The sequence below is a fragment of the Sceloporus undulatus genome, chromosome 1 (genome assembly GCF_019175285.1).
Source record: "Sceloporus undulatus isolate JIND9_A2432 ecotype Alabama chromosome 1, SceUnd_v1.1, whole genome shotgun sequence".
Taxonomy (NCBI): Eukaryota; Metazoa; Chordata; class Lepidosauria; order Squamata; family Phrynosomatidae; genus Sceloporus; species Sceloporus undulatus.
Genome location: NC_056522.1, coordinates 21,745,799 through 21,768,217, shown reverse-complemented (window position 1 = coordinate 21,768,217; position 22,419 = coordinate 21,745,799). Strand labels below are relative to the sequence as shown.

At 40.9% G+C, this 22,419-nt stretch overlaps 1 protein-coding gene across 4 annotated transcripts in view; it reads left to right on the top strand.

Annotated features, from left to right (window-relative positions):
• Positions 1 to 22,419, top strand: part of SOS1 (SOS Ras/Rac guanine nucleotide exchange factor 1) — a 78,545-nt gene that overhangs the window by 44,421 nt on the left and 11,705 nt on the right. For all 4 annotated transcript variants that reach the window (XR_006101754.1, XR_006101757.1, XR_006101749.1 and 1 more), the window contains exons 11-18: positions 990 to 1,071; positions 2,184 to 2,306; positions 3,460 to 3,563; positions 12,273 to 12,495; positions 12,829 to 12,948; positions 13,895 to 14,057; positions 17,281 to 17,398; positions 21,989 to 22,161. Coding sequence is in view for 1 of the 4 variants with exons in the window: in XM_042447920.1 (XP_042303854.1) it covers positions 990 to 1,071; positions 2,184 to 2,306; positions 3,460 to 3,563; positions 12,273 to 12,495; positions 12,829 to 12,948; positions 13,895 to 14,057; positions 17,281 to 17,398; positions 21,989 to 22,161 (1,106 nt within the window). In the remaining 3 variants the exon portion in view is untranslated. The remainder of the gene's footprint in view (positions 1 to 989; positions 1,072 to 2,183; positions 2,307 to 3,459; positions 3,564 to 12,272; positions 12,496 to 12,828; positions 12,949 to 13,894; positions 14,058 to 17,280; positions 17,399 to 21,988; positions 22,162 to 22,419) is intronic.

Below are 22,419 nucleotides of genomic sequence, written 5' to 3'. Positions count from 1 at the left end.
TTCAGCTGTGCCTGATTACGAAGACGCTTCTGATAAAGCCTCCGAAATCTTCGAAGGCCCTCTCTTTCTGCTCGACGCTCATTGAAGGTAGGCACACTGCCCAGATCCTCCTCCATGTCCACAGCCTCGGCACCAGGCAAACTTGACTGCTGAACCTCTGGAGGGGCCATAGACTCTGCTCCAGCAGAACTAGGGCCAGCCTCTGGCTCCTCCATTACAGGTTCAAGCCCCTGGGGCTCTGGCTCCTCCATTATAGGTTCAGATCCCAGAGGCTCTAGCTCATCCTCTGAGTCCTCCAAGCCATCTTCCAGGCTGGGCATGACACCATGTTGGGTGATGAAGAATGCTGAGAATTGCTCTAAACAACATCTGTAGGATTAGCAGTATGCACATGTGAAATCAAATAACCATGATGATTAAGCCTTGCATGAGTAAACAAAAATGCTTTAAACCTCTTTCAGGCCTTTTGAAGGATTCTTCCCAAATGTGTCCAGTTATGACTTTTCTTTCAACACCCTCCTCTTTGATTTCCACTTTGCTTCTTTGACATGCAGGCATCTTTGCCCTCCCCTTTTCTTTTTGTTTTGCTTGTCTATGCGTGCTCAGTAAGGAATTCTTGAGGAAGCTGCCATTTACCTTGACTGTTGTAGGCAGGTGCATATGGCTGCAGTAGGATTGGCTAGAGTAGAATTCCATTCTTTCCCATCTCAAGCTGCATAGCATTGCTTACTGCAGACATGCTATTGCAACCCAGCACTGAAAGTCTGTGTTTTTTCAGTCGTCCCTCACCATCCTCCAAGTGCTGCTACTGCTAAAAAAATTTCAGCTAGACAGAGGATAAGGAGAAAAATGGGGGCTGGGAGGGCATAAAATGACTGGGTCAGTTAAGGTATACCTGTAGATGACATTCAGTCTTTTAAAGTCATAATTATAGTTATTAACTTGCTGTCTGTGTAATTAAAATGTCTTGAAATACTTTTCTATTCTAGATCCCAACTTTGTTCGAACATTTCTTACAACGTATAGGTCATTTTGTAAGCCTCAGGAATTACTGAGTCTCCTGATAGAAAGGTAGGTGATTTTTCTGTAGTATTGCTATGTAATTTTTTTCTCCTGAACATTTCTGTTGTTTGGAAAGAAGTATACATTAATTTGCTACAAATGTTGCAGTAGCTAAAGGTAAAGTTTTGTCAGGTGCATACACACATCTGGTTCTTCCTCAATTGTTGACAGCACTCCACTTTTCTATCTGAAAAACCACATTTTGTGTGGCAGCTAAAACCTTTTTGGATGCATCTTATTTTTTCTTGGTAATATACTCCTTTTTTCAGTGCTGAGGGAATTGTTTTCCCCAATGTTTGGAAAACCATATATCTCCTTGCAGATTTGTAGTACTGAAGTAAAACCAAAAGGTGAGTTTGATTTTTAAAAAACACACGTTTAAATGATTTCCCATTTGTGTTTAACCTTCAACTCCCATTCTATGTTTTATATGCATATCTGGACAAAAAAAAGTAATATCTGACTGCTTTTTATAGGTGTAGTATAGGTACTTTCTTTTAGAGCTTTTTTAATGCATATTTCACCATACAGTTGGCCCTCGCCTTACGCGGGGATCCGTTCCAGATCCCTCCGCGTAAGGCGAATTCTGCCTATGCTCAAGCCCCATTGGAAACAATGGAGCTCGTGCATGGCAGTGCGGCGGGGCGCAACGGGCGCGTACACCCATTCAATTGAATGGGACGCAACGGCCCTTCTGCCCTGCCCGTGCCCCGCGGCTTGAGCGCGTAAGCTCAAGCGCACCCGTGTATGACGCGGGCACGCTGTATTTGATACAAAGCTTTTGTTTAAAGCAGTAAATGTCTGTGCTAGCAAATATATATTAACCTACTATATTACTTTAAGGTATGACACAATATCTAATTTCTGTTTGTCTCCCTTCTGTGTGTCTGTGAAGCTGTAATTACTAGTATGAGTATTGTACCTACACCACTTAGAAAACTCTGGAAAATTTAAAAATCTATAGGGACTGTGGCCCTTCTATCATGAGACCTCCTGAATACTGAAGATGAAGTGGCTGTGTCTTATTGTTTATTGTTTGTAGTAATTATTTAACACCTTCATGTTCAGCATCTCAATTAAATATTTATGTTTGGTTATCTGAATTTCCCTTCAAACATTAGGTTTGAAATTCCAGAACCTGAACCAACAGAAGCAGATCGCATAGCTATGGAAAATGGAGACCAACCTCTCAGTGCAGAGCTAAAAAGATTTAGAAAGGAATATATACAACCTGTACAGCTGCGGTAAATATATGAGAAATATATTTTTGTATGACTAGTTCAGATTAGAACTTGTAAAAGTGTTCCTTGTTTAGATTACATCCCACCTTTTAAAATTAGTGGCCTGCACCCAAAGGTTTGTGTGCAGTGTTTTATGTATGCATTAGAGCTTTTCGGTCACCTCTCTGTATGACTATCCAAAAGCTTTTCCTTTAGGCTTGGAAAATCTCATAGAACAACATTTCATGTGGCACAAGAGGACTGCAGTCAGAAGAGAACACAGCTGCTAACCCCTGTCCCCTCATGCACATGCTCATGAAAATACCTTGTGCTTACAGATGACCTTTTTTAGATATTTAGTGTTTGTATGTGAATGATCTTTCTATGGTATATTCTGGCTTTCTTTTTCTTCTGAATATGATAGTTTGAAATTGGTAGTTCATTTAGATGATGAATAGTTAAATGTCCTAGGTTCAAGGATTACACACATGTTCATGGACTTGGGAGAGCCATACCTCACACAAGTTACCCGCTTCCAACCCATAAAAAATAAGAAATACTTTAATTAATTAATTTGTTTTACTGGAAAGCCTCATGCCAGCCCTCTGGGGCTATAGGAGGTAACTTTGTTGGGTTGTAGCAGAGAGAGGGGCTGGCTTGTTTAAGGTTCAAGAAAAAAATATTGAGTGAGTAGAAGTCACCTTTGGTTTGTGGGAGTGGAAGCCCCTAAAATAGTTTGTTGGATGAAGACCTAATGAAATTGCCCCCCAAACCCCTAGAAGAGTGCAGAGGAGGCTTTTCTAGTGGTTTTTTTTTAAGTGTAGACAGTGGTGGGCTACATGACTGCCCAAATTTATTTAGATTAATTAGGTTGTAGTAACATTTTTCCTTTGAAGAAAGAAATTTTACAGGAAAGTCATGTGAATGCAAATGTTTGAGTATGCAGTGCATAATATTTGTAGAAATATAGCTAATCAATTTGTCATAGTCAGTCCGTCATATTCATTGAGTATTAATACAGCATCTGTTTTCATATAGTCAGAATTATTTAAGAGGATATTGATTTCTTTTATTACTGTTCAGTCCATCCGTGTAAGCCTGTTCTTCTGAAGATATTCTGTTCACCAAAACCTGAATAAGCCTTGACCTGAAAGGTTCATCTCTCTTAATGTTGTAGAGTTTTAAATGTATGTCGTCACTGGGTGGAGCATCACTACTATGATTTTGAGAGAGATGTAGATCTTTTGCAACGACTGGAGGAATTCATTGGCACAGTAAGAGGTATTTGATTACAACCAATAAAATATTATCTGTTTTTGTTTCTTATAAACCTGTTTAATAAAAGTGATTTTATGCTTATACATGTCACTTGTTGTGTACACAATTAAAATATTGCAAAACAGAAGAAAAGTCACTTTAAAATAATTTTAAACCACTATATATATCTTTTAAAAAAAGACCACATAAGCATACAATCTAACCCAGCACCAATGAAACATATCCATAAAGCAATCTAGAGTTCAGTGAAGTAAATGTCCATATTCTACATTTGAGGTAGCTTTCTAGTGTCATTGGTTTCAGTTCCAACCTTTCATTCCATAAATGAAAGGAAGGTTACACTTATTCTTTTCATGCCTGGGCCCTCTCCCAAAATGGATTCAAGCCATGGTTTTCAAGTAACGTCACTAGGTTTGCATTAGTTCTTAAATATTTTAATCTTTTGCCACACCGCTGCTTCTTTGTGTATATGCATATTCTGAAACTGATAAAATGGAACCTTCATTGCCAAACATGATGGCTCATAATAACTGGCGTCTTAGCTCAAAATGTTGGATGGCATACAATTATTTGTATAAGTTTATAGTGTAATCACAATTAGAACTGGTTCAGATTTAAAGATTGCAAACCATTTAGAGAGTGCTTAGTTTACTGATAAGCGGTATAGAAATGTAAATACTATTGCTATTCAGATAAAACAGGAAACAATGTTTTCCCACTATGTGAAGAAGCAGTGGCAGACTCAGACTCATAATGTTCTCTCTTACCTTCAAATGAGTTCATATGGTCCCTTTTTTCAGATGGCAGATAAATGCCACTCCCATTTTAAACAAACTACAGTTGGATCTTGATATGTTCACTACATAAAGATTTAAACAACAACATGCATTTGAATTCAAATGTCATAGAAAATTATGGCTTAGTAAAAATAAGAAGTCATAAGATGTAGTGCTGAAAACAAGGAAAGAATGATATTTTGCTTTATTTCCCCAGGTTTATGAGGAAAAAAATGTGAAATTTTATAATAGTGATTCATAAAATCATGAATGGTTTTAGAATACCTTAAAATTCTAGAACAAGTGTCAGGGCGTATGTAAGGCAATTGTTGAAAAGTAAAGTCTAGATAATATTACTATGTTTGCTTGTGATATGCAAGAAATGTTGTAACACTATCTGTTGACACTGGAAAACTGTTCTTCATTGCTTTTTGAATTACTAAGCCTTTCCAGAAAATAAATGATATGGGGGAAATAGTTTTAAGAACAGACTGCTTTCAGTCAAACTGAGCTACCCCCAGATATTGGAACATTATACCAAATACACATGAATATGACATGCATAATGTTAGTAGTGAAGTGCCTTCATAAATTACAACAATATGGCAAGTGATAACATTTATATTTTTTTCCCCCAAAAAAGAAGTAATGTTGCAGGATAAATGTTGGAGGCTTGTCCCAGACATGAGGAGAACAAGAGCTACATAATATGAGAGTTTAGAAGTCAGCTAAGAACTTCAGCTTATGGGGGGAAAGGGAAAGGAAAGGTGAAAAGCTGAAGAGAAAAGAAGGAATAGAGGCTCAATGAATTGTTACAATTGCTTATCTAGCTTTCTCTGTGATATAGATGAAAACATGTTTCAGGGTGGAGTAGGAGTGGCCTCTTCATGCTGGCGGGAATCTAAAAGAAGTTGGGAAGAACAGATGTAGTCAGGCCATAGGCATCACAGGGCAAGGATTGCTAGGTATGGTTTGTGCAGAGCTAGAAATTACAAGAATTGGCCAGGCTTAGTGAAAATTTTGCTGAATTTAGGGTTTCAAAACTGGTTATAATCTTGAACCAAGCAAACAAAGAAAAACAACCTAAGTGGAAGGGAGTTTGGGTGAAGTGCTTTCCAGAGTTCCAAGAATGGAATAATCTGTTTTCCATATTAGTAGAGGCTGTCAACAGGATATGCAAATGCCATTTAAGTCCAGCTAGCTAATGTTTACAGACGAAATAGGGACTTTGACCAGGGCTCATGGTGTTTGTGGGGAGTGATGGAAATGACTTGGTATCTGGTAGCAGTAGGCAAGAAGAAGTATTCTGTTAATTGTAATATATCTTACTCTTCTTCATGTTGTCACATAAATGAGTTTTTGCACCTGTGCAAAGACCCCAGTAGGAATGTTCTGCTGAATGGCTTAGCAAGAATCACACCCCCTTATGGCCACCCCACATGGCACAACTCACCAAGCTACCATCCCCTCGGTTTTTTTCCATCCACCATTACATTAGCGTCCTCTCAAGTGTTCTTCTCCTAGCTGAGTAGTTTCTCTCCTTTTTTTTTCTCCACTTCCCTCATCTGCTGTTCGCTTGTTCATTCTTTTTCCTCTTTATCTTCTATTGCAAAATATATTGTTGGGTGCCTTCAAGTTGTTTCCGACTTATGGTGACCCCAAGGTGAACCTATCATGGAGTTTTCGTGCCAAGATCTGTTCAGAAGAAATTCACGATTGCCTTTCCCTGAGGCTGAGAGCATATGATTTGCATTTCCCCAAGGTCACCCGTTGAGCTTCCACTACGGAGTGGGGAATTCAACCCTGGTCTCCACAGTTGTTAGTCCAGTGCTTAGATTAGTATGCCATCTCTCTCTCTCTCTCTCTCTCACACACACACACACACACACACACTCGCTCTCGCTCTCTTTACTTCAGAACCCATTTCTCCCCTCACCACTACCACCACCTTGATTCATGGCCTCTACTTCCCTCTTTAAACTTTGTACCTCCAGTGGTTGAACATTTGGCTTTCCAGCAGACACTCTAGGTGTCTCTTTTTTGGGGGGAGAGGGGCAGGGCACATAGTGGAAAAGTTTCTGATTTGTTTCAACACCCAGGCTCAGAAGAATTGAGCCTCCTAATTAAAACTCCTAATTAAAAAAATTAGGAGAAATCACTCAAGGTTGCTGACTGAGCAGCTTTGAACCAGCCTCTATTAACTTCATGTACCATTTCCAAGCCTCGCAGATCGAAAATGACATCAGTACCGACAGTAGTTGCAGCCTTGGTATTAACAGTTTCATCTACCAACTTGATACCGGCTGCTCCATTGGTTCCTATGGTGCCTCTAGCTATGCTCAACTCATCGGTATCTACCTCTCTCACCCCACAACCTACCACAGTATCAGTTGCAGGAGACTCGGGCCCAGTACAAGGAGAGAGAACAGGAAAATCCTCTCAAAGGTCTGGCCATATCAGACCGGCCTTTCTGGAAGGTTGCCCAAGTTCAATGGATAAAGATGATGCTGCACCAAAGTAGAAAGAACTCTCTAAGCATTCTTTATATTGGTCAGGAATACTAAAAGAGAAGGGAGTTCAAGATGGATAGGAGTTTCTCAAAAGGGAGATAGTGAAGGCACAAATTAAAACAGTTCCATTGAGAAAGAATATTGTGTCCAGTTCTGGGCACCACAGTTCAAGAAGGAAGTTGAGAAGCTGGAGCGTGTCCAGAGGAGGGCAACTAAGAATTATTTATTTTATTTTTATTTAGGTATTTATATCCTGCCCTTCAACCCTAATGGCTCTCAGGGCGGCTTACATTATTATTTTTTTAACCAGACAGTTCCCTGCCCGCAGGCTTACAATCTAAAAGATGGGGAACGGTCTGGAAACCAAGCCCTATGAGGAACGCCTTAGAGAGCTGGGTATGTTTAGCCCGGAGAAAAGAAGGCTGAGAGGTGATATGATAGCCCTGTTTAAATATTTGAAGGGATGTCATATTGAGGAGGGAGCAAGCTTGTTTTCGGCTGCTCCAGAGACTAGGACCCAGAGCAATGGATGCAAGCTGCAGGAAAAGAAATTCCACCTCAACATTAGGAGGAACTTCCTGACAGTAAGGGCTGTTCGACAGTGGAACACACCCCCTCGGAATGTAGTGGAGTCTCCTTCTTTGGAGGTCTTTAAGCAGAGGCTGAATGGCCATCTGTTGGGGATGCTTTGATCTGGATTTCCTGCATGGCAGGGGGTTGGACTGGATGGCCCTTGCGGTCTCTTTCAGCTCTATGATTCTATGGTACTGGCTGCTCTATCTCAGTAGGGATTGACATCTTCAGTATCAGTGGCTGCTGCTGCTCCTGAAGTGCACTTGTATTGATGCTGCCTTTGGTACCAGTTATTGTGTTGCATTTTCCACAATCCATGAAGTGAAACTTCCCCTAGAACAGAATATGCCTGTGTCCCATAATTATAGAACCTCATTAGTATTCACATACAGCTCCCAGCTGGGATCTGTCAGGTGCATCATCAATGAACTACTACCCATTCTGGACAATAATGCTGCTCTTTCAAGGGCTCTTGGTGGCAGACCTTTACTCGCCTACAGACAGCCTCTAAACCTCAAACAGGTACTCACCGACTGGAAGACACATGACACAGATGGGGACACGGTACTAAGCTTTGCCACAAACCAAGATGCTGACTCTGCCCACACATTTATCCAGGAAATGTCATCACAAGACCTAATGGCATCACCCACAATATTAGGTTGACCTTCACGTGCTCATCCTCCAATGTGATATATGCCATGCTATGTCATCAATGCCCATCAACACTCTACATAGGGCAAACTGGCCAGTCCCTGTGCCAGAGAATAAATGGACATAAATCAGACATTAGGAATGAGAATACACAAAAACTGGTGGCAGAACATTTCAATCTTCCTGGGCATTTAATCTCAGACTTAAGAACAGTGGTGCTTGAACAAAATAACTACAAAGGTAGATTGGAAAGAGAAACAGCAGAATTGGAATTCATCCATAAACTACAGTCCCTCAGCAATGGATTGAACAGGGACAATGGCTTCCTGGCTCACGACACATATTTCATCACTATCCCCATCCTGTGTAAGAGTCCAATGTCACCCCAATGAAACTGATCACTCTTGTTGGCTACAAGACAGATTTCTAGGGGCTGAAGTTGAAACCTAAATCCTGAAGAATGATCAAAGTCAAATGAATGTCCCAGAACAGTCTGTCCCAAAAGGACAACATCTTATCCTCCAGATATGGATAGATTTGGAAAGAGAAACTCAGTCACCTTTTTGATGGTAGCAATGGCCTATGCCTGGGCAAGTCATAACGTGCAGGAGAGACCTCAGTATATAGAGAGTTCTTGTAGCACCTTTGAGACTAACTGAAAGAAAAATGTTGGCAGCATGAGTTTTGTGGACTTCAGTCTGCTTCCTCAGATACATATAGCTGAATGAAAACCATTCTCTTCTGATGCTGCCGGCTCTATAGGTTTTCCAATATACTTTAGTGGTCGTTGGTGTGCCCAGTCTTGGCCGGAAGACTGGGCCACAACAGGCATAACCTCTGATCTCACTTTTTGGTAATTCTTTCCCATTTTTGTGGCTGTTACCTTGGGCTAGAGAGTTGGCTAACTCTTTAGTGTATATTTGGTGTGACAACAGGTTAGTAGTCCACAGCATCAATTCTTTAAGATCTAAAAACCATAGGGTTATGTACTTGGTGTTATATGGTCAAATTTCAAAGAACCAGTGACCAATCTGGCTGCCACGTTTTGTACTAATTGAAACTTCCGAACTTGGTACAAGGGTAGCCCCATGTAGAGCACATTACAGAAATCAGGGCGAGAGATTACCAGTGCAAGTACCACTGCTTCAAGGTCCTTTCAGTCCAGGTAGGGACACAGTTGGCACCAAGCACTCCTGGCTGTCGCATCTACTTGAGATGACAATTGTAGCGATGAGTCCAGGAGTGCTCTCAAACTGCGAACTTCGTCCTTTAGGGGAAGTGTGACCCTGTCCAGGACAGGTTGACTAATTTCCTTCCTAGGACCTAGGGAACCAATCACTAGTATCTCTGTTTTCTCTGGATTCAACCTGAGTTTGTTTTCCCTCATCCAGCCCATTACTGACCCTAGACAGGCATCCAGAGGACAGATGCCATCTCTAGTCACTGCAGCCGTCGAAGACATAGATAAATAAATCTGGGTGTGATCAGCATACTGATAACACCATGCCCCATGTCTTGAGGGCGGACCATTCTAATGGGTCCTCCACCCCCGAGGGGGACACCTGGCTGAAGGAAACTACGTGTGAAAGGGATCTAGGAGTCCAAGTAGACCACAAGTTGAACATGAATCAACAGTGTGATGTGGCAGCTAACAAGGCCAATGCGATTTTAGGCTGCATCAATAGAAGTATAGTGTCTAGATCCAGGGAAGTAATAGTGCCACTCTATTCTGCTTTGGTCAGGCCCCACCTTGAATACTGTGTCCAGTTCTGGGCACCACAATTAAAAAAGGACATTGAGAAACTGGAGCGTGTCCAAAGGAGAGCGACTAAAATGGTGAAAGGTCTCGAAACCATGCCCTATGAGGAATGACTTAGGGAGCTGGGGATGTTTAGCCTGGAGAAGAGAAGGCTAAGAGGTGATATGATAGCCCTGTTTAAATATTTGGAGGGATGTCATATTGAGGAGGGAGCAAGCTTGTTTTCTGCTGCTCCAGAGACTAGAACCCAGAGCAATGGATGCAAGCTGCAGGAAAAGAAATTCCACCTCAACATTAGGAGGAACTTCCTGACAGTAAGGGCTGTTCGACAGTGGAACACACTTCCTCAGAGTGTAGTGGAGTCTCCCTCCTTGGAGGTCTTCAAACTGAGGCTGGATGGCCATCTGTCGGGGATGCTTTGATTGTGATTTCCTGCATGGCAGGGGGTTGGACTGGATGGCCCTTGTGGTCTCTTCCAACTCTACGATTCTATGATTCTAACAACCTTGGTTTGCCCCCACTTCTTCTTCTGCCTAGAAGATGTCGCTTGCCCCCCCCCCCCCGCCAGATATCAGACCTATTCTCCCATTCAAATAGACATGTTCTCCCACCCCAGTGTCAGAATATAGATGGAAATCTTTTTGTTCATTTCCATTTTCCAGACTTCAACCTTCTAGTTATATAGCAGTGTCCATGGTCTTACACTTTTTTGTTGTATCTCTGTGAGCAGGGCCTAGCTTTCTCTTCCTTGAAAGTGTATTTTGCTGCTATTGTGGCATATCAACTACCATCACAATCTTCTATACTCTTTTTTTTTAACCTGGTGGATAAGAAGTTTCTTAAAGAGCTGGCACATCTGTGCCCTCTGGTGCTTCCTCCAACTCTGTATTGACTACTGTTTCTGGTCCCTTTTCAGTTCATGCACAAACCTTTAAAATCTCTTGCATCTATTGATGAGTGTCTTCTGATTCTGAAAGTGGTCTTTTTGGTGGCCATCACCTCAGAAAGGTGAGCAAGTGAGCTCTTTGATCTGATGAGCTATTCCTCTCTTTCCACTGGGATACTTTCATCCATCATCCAGACATTGCCTTTCTTCCTGAGGTAGACCTTCCTACCTTTTACCCACAGCTGCCATCCCCTTTAGAAAGGATTCTCCACCATTTGGATGTCCATTGGACATCAGTGTTCTATATCCAGTGCTTAATTACAGATTATTCATTTGCTACGGTTGACAATAAGTGTCATCTCAATGGCTATCGAAAAGGATTGTAGAGACTATATGCCTCTGTTACAAACTGGCCAAACTATCTGCTCTGGTAGGCCTTTGGACCCACTCTACAAGGGCAATGGTCTCCTCTATGGCTTTACTTTGTGGTATTTCTTTGCCTGAACTGTGTAAAGCTGCAACATGGTCATAGCCATCTACTTTTGTTCAGCACTTCGGATTCGACTGCAGACCTAGAGTGGATGCCCAGTTTTGACATGCTGTTCTTTCTTCTGTTCTCCATTGACCTGACCCACCATTTTTGGGTAAACTTCACAGTCACCCATTTGTGTGAGTCACAGAGACCACAAAGAAGAAGGACATGTTGCTTACCTCTAACTGTGATTCTTTGAGTGATCATCTGCACCTCACACAACCCATCTTACCTCCCCTGTTTCAGATCCCTGTCTATTTTACGCTGGAGTATTGGGACATGCATGGTTGCCAGGAGGGGGCGGGCTTCCCACCAAGATACTCAGCTATAGGACATTCTGATTGGGGTCTCAGCACAGATATGAAAACCCATTTGTGTGAGGCCACAGATGACCACTTGAAGAACCACGGTTACAGGTAAGCAACCTGTTCTTACTTACCTTATGAGTCTCCCTGGAAGCTTTTCTGGCTGGGACCAGGGACGTAGCCAGGATTTTAGGAAGGGGGGGTCCAGACTAAGTGCCACCATTATAATGGGGCTTGGGTGCGACGGCGCAGCAGCACACACCATTCATTTTTGTAATGGAAGGGGGGTCCGGACCCCAAGACCCCCCCCCCCCCCCCCCGCTACGTCCCTACTGGGACGTGAACATGTATTCTTTAAATGAATAAATATGTATGGAATTCATTCCCATAAGATGTGACAGGATGTGATCCAAATGGATGTAAGCTAAAAGATTAGACAGTCAAAGAAGAGAAAATTATCCATGGAACTTCATGGTCAGAGACAGCATACCTTTGAATCTAATCACTACACTGTAGGCACAAGCAAAGGGACATCTCCATTATATCCAGCTTGTGAGCTTCCTAGATACTTCTGGTGGGCCACTGCTACCAATGCTGGCTTCTGTTTTTCATTATGAAATTCCTTTTTGCATTCTTTCATGTTAGACAATTAAAACTTTTCTAGTGTCTAGGTAACTTATCTACCGTGCTGAGCCATGTATTTCTTTTCCTTTTCAGGGAAAGCTATGAAGAAATGGGTTGAGTCAATCACAAAGATAATCCATAGAAAAAAGCAAGCACAAGCCATTGGGCCAAGCCACAATATTACCTTTGAAAACTTACCACCTCCAGTGGAATGGCATATAAGCAAGCCAGGACAAATTGACACATTTGACCTGCTCACTTTGCATCCAATAGAAATTGCTCGACAGCTCACTCTACTTGAATCTGAACTTTACAGGTGCCCTTTTTCCCCCTCTAAAAATGTTCTTTTTTCCACACTATAATTACAAGTAATGTTTTTGTCTGCCTTGGTCTCTAATTCTCACTAGCAAGACTGTTATGTATGAGAGATAAAACTGATTAGCAATGATGTTTTAAATAGGAGAGAATGCCTATTTGCAGCATATATTGTACAAAATAAAAAATGCAAATAACTCCATTTATTCAGTGTTCTGAGTCAGAATTACTTTTTTGATAAGGCAGTTATTTCTGATAGTCTGGTTGTTTAATTGCTATAAAAAAGACAACTAGCTTTGTTTTTTTCACCTCATGTTTTGTGTTCATTTTGTAGAGCTGTGCAGCCATCAGAGTTGGTTGGAAGTGTATGGACAAAAGAAGATAAAGAAATCAATTCTCCTAACCTGCTCAAGATGATAAGACATACCACCAATCTTACCTTATGGTTTGAAAAGTAAGTAGTTTGGGTGTCCTAAGATTTATGTGATTGAAGTCACATGTTTTGTGAGATCCAACTAGACAAAATATAGGTATTTCAAAGCAGGAAATAACTGCAGCAAAAACAATCAGAGTATATTCTTTCAGTTATGCAGTTATTATTAGAATGTTGCTTACTGTGCTGCATTGAGTTTGCATGCCTATATTATTCCAAGAAAACCATTCAGTTTAACTTGGTAGGGTTCATTTCTCAGTAGACATGTTTAGTATTGTATTATGAGTAATTAAAAATGAAATGGAGAAAACATCCCCCCCAGCTGTTTGTGGTTCCCAGAGAACCTCACAGTGCCCCCACCATGGCACTTTTTTGTTCCTGAATGCTTCTTGGATATGCCTGGATGAGAGTTAAATAGTTTGTACCATCCGTCCACAGGTTTAAAAAAAAATCTATGCCAAACCAGAAGTCATCTTCTGACCACTTTGAGTTTCTTTTCTAGTTCCTTTTTTAATATATATATATCCAGGCCTGGTGCACTTTGCAGTAGGTCTTCAGATCCAATATTTGCACTTGGACCATTAGAAACTGCCCACCTTTTATTTAAGGCTCATATTATACTGTTTTCGCTACCAACTAAAGATGTTGCCCTCTTCACAATACATTAATATATTTCTCTAATCTTGCTTCCTACCACTCCAACTTATGAGGGGGCTACTATTGCATCTGAGTTGTACTACTGTGTACTTGATTCCTTACAGTCAGGAAATGTGTCCAGATCAATAATACATGCTGAAATACATAGGTGAGCTTGAAGTTAATCTTTTTAATTTTAATTCATAAAAATTGGTTCTTGCAATTGCAATCAGACTTTAGGAAAATCTTGAATTAGGTGACATTTCTTTTTGTTTTTATCCTTCTGATAATCAAATAATAAAATGATAAAATTAAATTGCTTTTCCTTTAGATGCATCGTTGAAACTGAAAACTTAGAGGAAAGAGTTGTTGTAGTGTGCCGGATAATTGAGATCTTGCAAGTTTTTCAAGAGCTTAACAATTTTAATGGTGTTCTTGAGGTTGTCAGTGCTATGAATTCTGCACCTATTTACAGATTGGATCACACCTTTGAAGTAAGTCAAATTAAATTTAAAAACTATGGTGAACTTAATCTGCTGCTATATAAAATCCCCTTGAAAGAACAGATACATCTTTTGTTTTAAAAAACCCAAAGAACACCAGCAGCTGAATTTTCATAGAATCATAGAATCGTAGAGTTGGAAGAGACCACTAGGGCAATCCAGTCCAACCCCCTACCATGCAGGAAATCCAAATCAAAGCATCCCTGACAAATGGCCATCCAGCCTCTGTTTAAAGACCTCCAAGGAAGGAGACTCTATCACCCTCCGAGGGAGTGCATTCCACTGTCGAACAACCCTTACTGTCAGGAAGTTCTTCCTAATGTTCAGGTGGAATCTCTTTGCCTGTAGCTTGCATCCATTGTTCCGGGTCCTGTTCTCTGGAGCAGCAGAAAACAAGCTTGCTCCCTCTTCAATATGACATCCTTTCAAATATTTAAACAGGGCTATCATATCACCTCTTAACCTTCTTTTCTCCAGGCTAAACATCCCCAGCTCCCTAAGTCGTTCCTCATAGGGCATGGTTTCCAGACCCTTCACCATTTTTGTCGCCCTCCTTTGGACACGCTCCAGTTTCTCAATGTCCTTTCTGAATTGTGGTGCCCAGAACTGGACACAATATTCTAGGTTCCTTTGTCTAGTCCACATTTTACAAGCTTGTTTGCAAGAATGTCATGGGAAACCTTGTCAAAGGCCTTAGTGAAATCAAGATATACTATATCCACAGCATTTCCTTCATCTACCAAGCTGGTAATTTTATCAAAGAAAGAGATTAGGTTTGTCTGGCATGACTTGTTTCTCTGAAACCCATGTTGACTTTTTGTGATTATGGCATTGCCTTCTAGATGTTCACAGACTCTCTGTTTAATGAGCTGCTCTAGAATCTTTCCTAATACTGATGTCAGACTAACTGGACGATAATTGTTTGGATCCTCTTTTTTCCCCTTTTTGAAGATGGGGACAACGTTTGCCCTCTGCCAGTCTGCTGGGATCTCTCCTGTTTTCCAGGAGTTTTCAAAGATTATTGCCAATGGCTCCGATATTACATTTGCCAGTTCTTTTGTATGTTCTTCTTGGGTACTAGGAAGACGATTAGATTCACAATTTTCTTTATATAGGACTTTATCATACTGGGAAAATTGGGGTTTAAACAAAAGCAAGCTATAGGCAAAGAGATTCCACCTGAACATTAGGAAGAACTTCCTGACAGTAAGGGTTGTTCGACAGTGGAATGCACTCCCTCGGAGGGTGATAGAGTCTCCTTCCTTGGAGGTCTTTAAACAGAGGCTGGCTGGCCATCTGTCAGGGATGCTTTGATTTGGATTTCCTGCATGGCAGGGGGGTTGGACTGAATGACCCTTGCGGTCTCTTCCAACTCTATCATTCTATGATTCTGTGCTCCCTATCTCATTTTATCCAGTTCCCTATCTAATTGACTCATGCTCCTCTCTTCGTATTTATAGTTACTATCTTTTATTGGCTAAGCTCCTGTTGGCTGTTGCTAGGCTCACTCTTACTGGATATTGCCCATGTTCCAATCTGCTTTTTCTCCATAACCAGTCTTCAAGAACTACACTTCCTTCCAGTTTGCTTCCAAGTTTAATTCAAGATGCCTAGAATCATAGAATCATAAAATAATAGAGTTGGAAGAGACCGCAAGGGCCATCCAGTCCAACCCCCTGCCATGCATGAAATCCTGGTGTTGACCTACAAAGCTTTAAACTACTTGGGGCTTGGATATCTGAAAAACTGCCTCATCCCATAGGCGCCTGCCAGAAATTTGAGATAATCAGAGAAGGCCCTGTTGTATGTCCCAACACCTCATGAAATTAGGTTGGTGGGTACAGTGGTGCCCCGGGTTACGAAAATAATTCGTTCCGCCGCCGCTTTCGTAACCCGAAAGGCTTCGTAAGCCGAAAAAGCCATAGGCGCTAATGGGGAAAAGCCGCGATTTGGTGTGAAATAGCGCCGAAAAGCACCAAAAATTTTTTCGTAACCCGAAAAAACATTCGTAACCCGGAACAGTTTTTTTAAATAGATTTTTTTCGTAACCCGGAAATTTCGTAAGGCGGCGCATTCGTATCCCGGGGTACCACTGTATATTTAAGAGGGCTTTCTCTGTAGCAATGTCTCAACTGTGGAACTCACTACTAAGGATATTAGGCTGGCTCCATCCCTTTAAGCTGCCACTGGGCAACCAAAACAGTGCTGTTCCGCATGGCATTCAGTGTTTAGAATTGCTGTTTTAACTGTTTTAAAACTGGGTTCTTATGATTGTTCTTAAACTGTTTTAGGAGTTTTAAAACAGTATTTTTATGTATTGTAAAAATGTTTTTATCTTTTTAAATTGGTTTTATTTGTTCATTGCCTCAAGAGTGCTTGTGGGCTGAGAGGCAATAAAGAAATATTTTAAACAAATGCTGGACTCATGGCCAAAATGTATAGTCATGTTAATTTGTGGTTTGCTTTTGGAACAAATATGCCAACTGCGTCCCTGTCTGGACCAAAAGGACCTTGAAACAGTAGTACATGGACTGGTAACCTCTCGCTTGGATTTCTGCATTGCGCTCTACATGGGGCTACCTTTGTACCAGGTTCGGAAGCTTCAATTAATTCAAAATGCTGCAGCCAGACTGTTTAAAATCTCTTCACTGGCTGCCAATTAGCTTCCGGTCTCAATACAAATTGTTGGTCATTACCTATAAAGCCCTACATGGCTTGGGCCCGAGTTACTTGAAGGAACACCTCTCCCTACACAATCCGCCCCACACCCTCAGAACATCAGGGAAGTGCTTATTGGAGCACCCTAAGGTAGATTGAAAACAAATCACCAAAGAACCTTTACAGCAGTGGCCCCACATTATTGGAACAAACTTCCGGAAGACATCTGCCTCAGTTCTACTGTGGATGTGTTTAAGAAATCTCTGAAAACTCATCTCTTCCGTTCAGCATATCCTCCCAACTCTTTTTAGGAAATTTATCCCCACCCAGATGCTACCTCAAGATGCTCGACTGCGATTCAATTAAGATACTCAGGACTTTTTATATGATGTTTTTAAATATGTCTATGTTATTCTGTCTATTTTATTCTGTTTTGTAATGGCTATTTGATATTTGATGTTGTGAACCGCTTTGATCATTTTGGAAAAGCGGTATATAAATAAAGTTTTATATATATTATATATAAGCATCACTTTTGTCATATATATCTTTTTAGCAAATCCCAAGTCGCCAGAAAAAGATCTTTGAAGAAGCTCATGAACTGAGTGAAGATCACCATAAGAAATACTTAGCAAAACTCAGGTCTATTAATCCTCCTTGTGTGCCTTTCTTTGGTAAGTAAAAGTTTATTCTTGAAAGTAAAATCACAGAACCTGTAAGAAGTGAATAAATTGTGTGTATGTGCCTTCGTTACATGGTGATCCATGAATCTCATAGGGTTTTCTTAGGCAAGGAATACTCAGAGGTGATTTTACAGGTCCTTTCTCAAAAATGTAGTCTACAGCACCTGGTATTCATTGGCAGTCTCCCAACATTGCTAGCATTGGCATTGTCCAAAATTTCCAATAGACCTGTTCTGGCTTAATAAAGAACAACTGTTGCAACCTCATGCTCTCCCTTACTTCCTCTTTTCATTCATATAACAATAATGAATACTTTCAAGATTTGTTAAACCATAGTCCCTGTTTCATCCAATCCAGCAAAACAGGTTTAATTTTTGATTGCAAGCTAAAGTGCCTGAAGGAAATTTTAATCTAAAAATCAGTACAAGGAAGTAAGAGGAAAGTGGAGGTGAGAGTTAAGCATGGACAGAAGCACACACTTAGGCTTGCCTTATAGATTTAGGACTGTTACAGACTGCCAAAATAAAGCTGCTTCAGGTCTCTTTGGAGGTATGCTGTTTAAATGATGCCTGCACCCTAAGAATCCGGAAGCTGCACCAAAGCTGCACTCCAGTGCTTAGGAATGGAGCATGGCTTTGGCGCGACCTCCGGACTCTTAGGACCCATGCATCATTTAAATAACATACCTCCAAAGAGACCCAAAGCAGCTTTATTTTTTGGCAGTCTGTAACAGGCCATAGTTATTGATGGGAAACTGGAACTAGGTAGCAGTTCCAAAGGATTCAAGGAAAAGGTGATTATGAGAAAAGGAATCTTTTGCAACAAGGGTAGAGGTAGTCTTGGGATGCAGCACTAGTAAAAGAGATTTCTTGCCCCACCCTGTGCAACTCCAAATCTGCACAGAGGATTAGTTTATCAAAAGAGGTGCATAGAAGGAAACCAAAAGCAGAAGAAAAGGATAGAGTCGTGTACAGCTTTGGAAGAGAGAAGAGGTTGGGTAGACAGGCAGGAAAGGAAAGGTACCGTTTATTTGCAGAACAGTTTGGTTTTGTTATTGAAAACTACTAGGAGCAATTCTCTTAGTTTGATCTGTTCCTGACAATCACCTTCTGGGTTTGCCCCTCCACGAAGGAGCAAAGCAACTGTGTAAAACAGTACCTCCAAGTCTTATCCCAGCAAGGTGGTCCAGAAGAATACCATACGTGATGGTTTCAAAAGCTGTAGAGAAATCCAGCAGAACCAACAGGAACTCATGTCCCTGTCCCCAGCATAGGTTGTCCACCAAGGTGACCAAAGTGTCATCTGTACCATAGCCAGACTTGAATCCAGATTGGAATGGATCTAGATACTCTGTCTCATCCTGAAACCCCTAGAGCTGGGAAGGCTTCACTACCCTCCCAATACTGGAATTTTGGAAACTGGTCAATAATTACCCAATATGGTGGGATCCAGTGAGGGTGTTTTCAGTAACCCTTTAACAACTGCCTCCTTTAGTTAGGTATGCTGGAATTCTGCCTTGTTTTAGTGAGGCTTTAGTCACTCTCTCTGCCCACTTAACTGTCATGGATGATGGGAGTTGTGGCTCTTCACCTGGCCTGGAACTCACCACCTGGTTGTGCACCACGCTGACCAGTTTTGGCCAGTTGTTGTATCTTTGCAAGAGTTGCAGAGAACAGGCTGAAGACCCCGACAAACTCTCCAAGCCTTCTCACTCTTGCCTCCACAGAAGTCTTCACCCTTCTTCACCAGGGTCCTGCTGGTTCTTGTAGCTTCAGACAACTCAGTAGTCTTATATAAAAGATCTACTTTATTCTACTATATACACAGCTCCAAACAATACTCAACTCCTCACTCTCCAATACAACTACAACCCACACAATGCACTGGGATCTATAGTCATTATTATAGCCAAATCATGGTACCACCTACTGTGGTCTGTTTCCACCCAGTAGGCGTGTACATCATTCCCATTGGTTCTCCTTGTTCATCCCACAATTAATGATTTCATCATCTCAGCCTTGACCACTTAACAATTGTCAGGTGTGTTCAATTATCCACTTTGCAATTCTTGTCCTTGGCACTCTGGACCTGTTAATTGTATTACCATTCACACCTGTGTGGTTCTCAATTGGCTTCTGCCGAGTCACTCTGACTCTCACATACATCTTTTATTTCTCTTACTGTATAACCCATGTGGCTTTTTCCTTAACATTAACCAGTCCCCCTTTGCCTTTTTAAAACAGGACATGAAGGACAAGGATCTAGTACACATGTGCTGGGTTATAGTGTGCTTCATAAAATGCTTTAGACAATATGCAATCAATTTGAAATATAATAATAAAAAACTCACTATAAAAAATACAAAATCTAATAAATATTCAGATCCAGCATAAAATACTATACAAAAATAAAACCACCACAAGAGTTAAAACCACAATCCAGAGGTTCAAACAGTGCCTCTTAAAGCACAATGGCCTATATCAAATTGGTGTTTTGGTAACTGAATTTAGACCTGGGAAAACAAAAGGACATTAAAAGCTTGAGAGCAAAAAAGTCTTAATATGGGCTTTAGAAAACAGTGAGAATGTTCCAAGGCCAGGAAACCATCTCTAGAAATGTCCTCCCTCAAGTCACTAATTTAAGAGCCTCTGAATGAGAGGACATCGAAGAAGAATATCTGTGGTTGATGTTAAGGTACAGACAGAAACTTACATGTGAAGAGGTATTCTGTCAGATTCTCAAGCCATTTGAACCTTTACCAGTGAAACAAGACTGGATCTCGAAACCCATTGTGAACCCGTACAGGCAAGAGAGGACCAGTATAATATAGTCATACTGGCTGGTTCCAGTTTAGAACACTTGCTCAGGTCTAAATCATGTTCAAAGTCAGGCTCATGTGCAGTGAGTGCATTATGGTAATCCAAAGGAAGATTATAATGGCAAGAATCACATAAGATAGACTAGGAGTGAGCAACTGCAATTGTGGAAGACTTAAGGGGCCACATTGGTCCATCCAGGAGGACCATATTCCCCCCACCATACTCAACTTTGCAAAACAAAACAAAAAAATCAAAAGAAGGGTGTAGTTTTTTGCACCAAAATGCACTCTTGGAGGCATAGAGAGTATTTGCTAGTTCAGGCAGGAAGATTGTTGGCCAACAAGGTGAGCAGTTCAGTGACAAAACACTCAAATAAGCCTGCACACCAAATACATCATACAAATATACCAGATTGCTACTCACCTGGAAAGAAAGATTATTCCTATAGACCAGAGCAACATCCCTCTGCCCATCTCTTAATTTGTTCTTCTGTTAAATTGAAACTGCAGGGCTAACTCCCCTGTGTCTTCCATCCAGATTTTAGTTATGCATACCAAGTCACCCTTTAATTCTAACTTTAGAGTAGACAATGGAGACACTGAAATAGTTAATTCTCCATACCCTGGCTCAATGTTTAATGAAAATGGAGACGGTGGACAAGAAATTAGACAAAGACTAACACTGGACGGGCAGCAAGATCCAGATATGTAAAGATATATCATTGAATACTAAAGTTAGAATTTTCCATGTCATTGTATTTGCAATTTCTATGCATTGTTGTGAAAGCTGGATGGTGGAGAAAGCAAATAGGAAGAGAATCTGCTCATCTGAAATATGGTACTGGTGGAGATTTCTACATACACCCTGGGCTGCCAAAAGGGTATTAGATCAAAACAACTTGAATTCTCCCTTGAATCCAAGATGAATAAACAGAGGCTGTTGTACTGTGGACATATTATGAGGAGACATGACTCACTAGAAAATACAATAAGGCTTGATAAGATAGAAGGCAGCAGGAAAAGAGGAAGACCACAGTACAGGTGGATATACTCAAGCAAGCCACAGTCCTGAGCTGAGCTATTGACGATAGGGTGACTTGGAGGTCTCACATTTATAGCATCACCATAAGTCAAAGTTAACTTTACTGCAGTTAACAACAACAAACCAGATCAATCTTATGCATAGTCCTGCTAAACAAAGTACATTTTGTTCTATATTAATTTGCTTTCAAAGTCTGCAGCAGGCTTGAGAACAGACTTACAGAACAGCCATGAATCCTCTGATTAAGCAAAGAATCAAAACAGGTGTTTAGATGTCTAATCCCTCTGTCCCTTGCTTGTCCAGTCCCTAACACCATATATTTCCAACCACTCTCTTTCTAATACAGAAACCTTGGCATCTTTCCACCCACTCAATGAAGTGTCTAGTGTCCCCAAAGACAAAATCCCAGAGATAGTAATCCCAAGTTCTAGCTAATGTTATGAGGGCATTGTCTTCACGGCTTTCCCTGCTATAGCAGTCTGGCTGCATTTGCTCTTTTAGCTCTTTTCCCTGCAGTAAAAACCCTTTTACGCCAGATATGTGTGTCTCCAGAGAGTTGCTGGCTAAACTAACTGGGCAGAGTGTATAATAGATGAACACTCAGAATTAAGCGAGATGATGTCATATCTGAATCTGCCATCCCTTTTGCTCCCTAGAAATAATTTTTCAATAGAACACTAGAACAAGTCTATAAAGCACAGTTTTTACTTGTTATATGTAGGTATTTATTTAACAAACATCTTAAAAACGGAAGAAGGCAATCCTGAATTTCTAAAACGCCATGGAAAAGAGCTGATCAATTTCAGCAAACGGAGGAAGGTGGCTGAGATAACAGGGGAGATCCAACAATACCAAAACCAGCCATACTGCCTAAGAGTAGATGCTGATATCAGGGTAAGTAATATTTTCAGTCTTCCTGAATTGGTTTCTTTGTTGGGAGCCATAAGTAAGAATACAAAAGTTGAAGCTGATAAGCATGTACTGCCAATTATTTAGTGTCCAAGTTTACTTTCAGCAAAGTCCTTATCTTAAATAAACTGATTGCAAATTCCTATATTCCCCATGAAATACATATTTTTGTTTGGCTTTGCTGTGTAGTGTCATAAAAGAGAACTAGTCAAAGTGGATCTTGCTCTCAATTTTTTTAATTGC